The sequence below is a fragment of the Arachis ipaensis genome, chromosome B04 (assembly GCF_000816755.2).
Source record: "Arachis ipaensis cultivar K30076 chromosome B04, Araip1.1, whole genome shotgun sequence".
In the NCBI taxonomy this organism is placed as follows: Eukaryota; Viridiplantae; Streptophyta; class Magnoliopsida; order Fabales; family Fabaceae; genus Arachis; species Arachis ipaensis.
Genome location: NC_029788.2, coordinates 69,310,546 through 69,314,731, shown reverse-complemented (window position 1 = coordinate 69,314,731; position 4,186 = coordinate 69,310,546). Strand labels below are relative to the sequence as shown.

General features: G+C 37.0%; 1 protein-coding gene across 2 annotated transcripts; it reads right to left on the bottom strand.

Annotated features, from left to right (window-relative positions):
* Positions 543–2,843, bottom strand: LOC107636542 (ornithine aminotransferase, mitochondrial-like). 2 transcript variants are annotated; one of them, XM_021121189.1, is made up of 8 exons: positions 2,579–2,843; positions 1,972–2,131; positions 1,820–1,875; positions 1,601–1,649; positions 1,315–1,391; positions 1,121–1,218; positions 779–880; positions 543–668 (listed from the first exon to the last, which is right to left on the bottom strand). In XM_021121189.1, the coding sequence occupies exons 1-8, from the start codon at positions 2,675–2,677 to the stop codon at positions 659–661; spliced, it is 651 nt and encodes a 216-aa protein (XP_020976848.1). In that variant the 5' UTR covers positions 2,678–2,843; the 3' UTR covers positions 543–658. The 2 variants fall into 2 exon arrangements, with proteins under 2 accessions (XP_020976848.1, XP_020976847.1); XM_021121188.1 differs by lacking the exon at positions 1,601–1,649 and having other exon boundaries at positions 548–668; positions 1,315–1,467; positions 2,579–2,842.

Below are 4,186 nucleotides of genomic sequence, written 5' to 3'. Positions count from 1 at the left end.
ATGTTTTTTCGGGTACCTCACTACAAGAAAAACACCCATTCAGGCACACTTGAAAAGTGTAGCCAAAAGCGAAAAAAAATGATGCCTTAGGCTACGGCTACGCTTTTTGGGCTACGGCTACGCTTTTTGGAGTGATTCCTATTCAGCCGTTGCCTATTCTCAAAGGCTACGTTTTTCTGCACCAAGGGCTACGCTTTTCAAGTGATGCTATCCAGGACCAAAGACTACGCTTTTCAGCTTTCATTTTTTCAGAATAGGCTACGCTTTTCAACGCTACTGCATCACTTGTAAAGCGTAGCCACATTGTATACCATATCTACTTTTTATAAGCGTAGCCTTAGGTCCCTCTTTTTTTTTGTATACTACAGCTACTGCATATAAGTGTAGCCTTAGGTCTCATTTTTTTTATATATATCTAATAATTATTAATACAACATAATAGTTAATAATTTGATTACATATATAATAATTCTGCATTTTTATTTAAGTGAGTTGAATATTATAAAATATTTTTGTTGTGGGGGGGGGGGACTATAAGCCAACTTGTTCAACTATTGAGTTACTAACTTCAGTCAGCTCTTGTTCAGGGCTCCTCGCCAATAGAGACACTTCTAGTCTTGCATCATTGTTGTCAGCTAATTGAGCTTCAAAATCTTCATCAAATGCAACTGACAGAGGTGATTTCAAATTCAGAATGATATATTGAAATTGATATTATAAAGCAAAAGATAGATAGCTAGGTGAATTAATTATACAGCAAAATAATTAAGTTTTGTACCTGAACCATAGAGAGACAGTAGCTTTAGCTCCTTTAGGTAAAACTTTATTATCATTGGATTTAAGAAGTTCAGCACTGGCCAATGGACTCCCGCCAAATGTACTGTAATCAATAATATACAAAGAAGTTCAACACTCTTCTCTTGTTTAATTAATAAACAAATTTGCTTTCATTTCAATAAATGAAATTACTCGACCTATACAGAAGACTAAAAAATATTGCCAAGTGGTAAACAGAAGTATAAAACTTCAGACAACAGTCACAACTATCGGTAAGAAAATGTAAATAAAGGAATCATAATAAGGACCATTTATAAAAAGCATTTGTATGATAAAATTAAACCTTCCATGCTCTCCTGGTATTATACAAAGCATTACATCCTTGTCTGCAAGAACTGCACTCATAGGAAAAACTCCTCCACCCAATGCTTTCCCTAGTATCTGAGTAAAAAGACAGAATAAGGTTCAACTCATAGTGCTGGGAAAGAATAAAAAGATATACAATTCACAAGGTTAAGCTGATTTCTATTTTCTAACCACAACATCTGGGCGAACTTCTTCCCAGTCACAAGCCAGTATCTTCCTTGTTCTTGCTAACCCAGTTTGTATTTCGTCTGCAATCATCAGCACATTGTATCTGGTGCAAAGATCTCTAACAGCTTTCAAATAGCCATCTGGAGGAATGATTACCTTCAAATAAATAATAAAAACATATCAAAAGATACAACCGAGATATGTACTTTGAGAAATCAGAACATAATAAAAATATGAATATTCAACCGAATGTCATGGCTCTTGACCAAAATGAAATCTATAAGCACACTTATCTTTTTCTTAGCCAAAGAATTTGAAGAAGCAACAAGGATTTCCCACTGTATGTAAACATAATATAAAACAATCAAATGGTGAGACCGGAAATAACACCATCAAACTATAACATCAGGGTATAATGTATATAGCAACTTCTTTAGCATCTCAATTTTCAATTCAACCAACAAGGTAAGTGTTGCCAAGCAGATTAAGTGTTCTCAAAAGATCATACCCCAGCTTCACCCTGGATGGGTTCCAAAAGAAAGCCAGCTATGTGTTCTCCTTTTTCTGAATTTTTTCACAGAAAAAAAAATCAAAGATCAGTCAATTTAAAATAAAATATAGTGATGAAAATGTAAAGCAAAGTATGGGAGCACTAAGAACCTTTAAAAATTCTTTCAAGGGCTTCTGCATCACCAAAATCAACTTTAAGATGGCCAGGAAATAAAGGACCAAAACCCCGGGTAGCTTCATTGTCACAACTCATAGATATAACAGCTAGTGTACGGCCATAGAAGCAGCCACAACATGACACAATAATAGCCTGCCACAAGTATCGGTGAACATAAATAGACAAACACCAGGAAAATTTAAATCTACATCTCATAAACAGAAAAGAAGATGCTATATTTTGAAGAGTAGACTTCCTTCATTTTATCTTTGCAGAGGAGGAGTACCAATACATCTTACAAGCATTTAGTTTCCAAAATATTTATTGAGAACATATGTCAAAACAGATTCTTCAGGCCATAGCTAAAGCATTTCTCCCTTTAGTTTTGCAAATACTATTAATATCCACAGAGAAAAGGGGGTTGGGGGAGGAAAAATAAAGTCATAAAGTATTGTGGATTTCAGCTTAGCATGTCATGAGATATTCCTTGTGTACTAGGCCACAGACCCACACTAAGCAAACATTCACTTCAACCTCATAACCTTGGAAAATGTAAAACATTAAGATATGACTACTGTTAAGATGATCTCATTGTTATACCTCATCTTTGGGAATTATTTTCTTTTTATAACCCCACTTTCTTGCTAATTTTAGAGCTATTTCCATTCCTTCAGCACCAGTGTTCATGGGAAGAACCATATCTTAACCAAGCATACTTGTCAAATGCTTAGCAAATGGTGGAAACCGATCATTGTAAAAGGCTCGAGAGCTCAGGGTCAGCTTTTCTGCCTGCTCTGTTAAGGCTTTCAGAATTTTAGGATGGCAATGTCCCTAAGGAAAAGACAGGCACTTCAATAATTAGAAATTAACTTCTATAACTCATTTGGGCACCATTTCCGAATCAAAATTCGAGATCTATAGCTTAGGGAATAACCATGAGACAAGTGCATAGCAACCAAAGGACATCATCACGCACTTCAATCATGAAAAAGGAGCAATGCTTTAATACCAGAATTCATGTAAATGCCAAGCACCTCTGAGAAGGAATAGGGAGATCTGGTACTCCTCCAGAAGAATTGCCATATAAATATAAAAGCAGAGTTTAGTGGAGCATCACTTCTTATTTGTTTGCACCACAACAAGATTAATGATAATGCCTTCACAGATATAACCTGCTTGATTAAAACTCCCAAATTAAAACCCTTAAATTCGGAACCCTAAACCTCTAAAATTTCAGAACCAAATAGAAATCAATACATACATATTCAACGATGTCAGCACAGAGAAGACGATGATGAGAAGCACGGAAATGACGATGGTGACGGTGGCACAGCAACAGCGATGGTCAGAACAGCGACGGTCATCAGCGATTAGGGCACAGAGAAGACGATTAGAGTAGAACGGAGAAGAAGAGCGATGGTCAGTGCAGCAACAGCGACGGTCATCAGTGACGGCGAGAATGGCGAAGGTGAGGGTTGTGTGCGACAGGGTTGGCGAAGGTGAGAAGCGCAGAGATGAGAGCGAACAGGAGTGACGGTCAGTGGTGAGTGGTGATGAGTGGGTTTCTTCGCGATGGTGAGAGGGTTTCTGCGCGATGGTGAGTGGTCAGTGGCGATGGTGAGTGGTTTCACGATCAGTGCAGGGATGAAGGAAAAAGACGGAAAAAAGAGGAATTTACAAAAATTTCACTAAGTGTTTCGAGAAAAAGAGGGAAAAAAAAGTTACCAAGTGTCAAGTTTTTGGCTTTAGATACATTAGGCATCACTTTTTAAGTGTACTTAAAACTTAACAAATAAGCTACCTTCTAAAAGCGTTTCCTTTGATACAAAAAGTGAATCCATAAATATTAATCTAAGGCTACGCTTTATAAGTGATTTCTATAATACCTAAGGCTACACTTTTTAAATGATGCCACAATTGTGTATCCTTTTCCCTCATAAAAAGGCAACACGGAGAAAAGCGTAGCATATTCATAGAATAGGCTACGCTTTTCAAATGTAGCTTAAAAAAAGTGTGGCTGAATGGGTATTTTTCTTGTAGTGCCTATTCTTTTGAGACTAATGGAAGAGAAGTGAGCTTTAACCTTGATGAAGCCATGAGGCATCCACCAGAGGACCATTCAATTTTTCGGTGTGATATGATTGATAATGTTGTGGCCGAAGTCCACCATGATGGTTTTGGTGAGAAAAGTATGATTTAAGGTCCAAG

Coding starts and splice junctions, on each gene's coding strand:
- LOC107636542 (XM_021121188.1), bottom strand. CDS start 2,677: ATGGTTCTTCCCATGAACACTGGTGCTGAAGGAATGGAAATAGCTCTA. Junction 2,132..2,578: donor AAATAATTCCCAAAGATGAG/GTATAACAATGA, acceptor TACTTGTGGCAG/GCTATTATTGTGTCATGTTG. Junction 1,468..1,819: donor CCATCCAGGGTGAAGCTGGG/GTATGATCTTTT, acceptor ATTTATTTGAAG/GTAATCATTCCTCCAGATGG.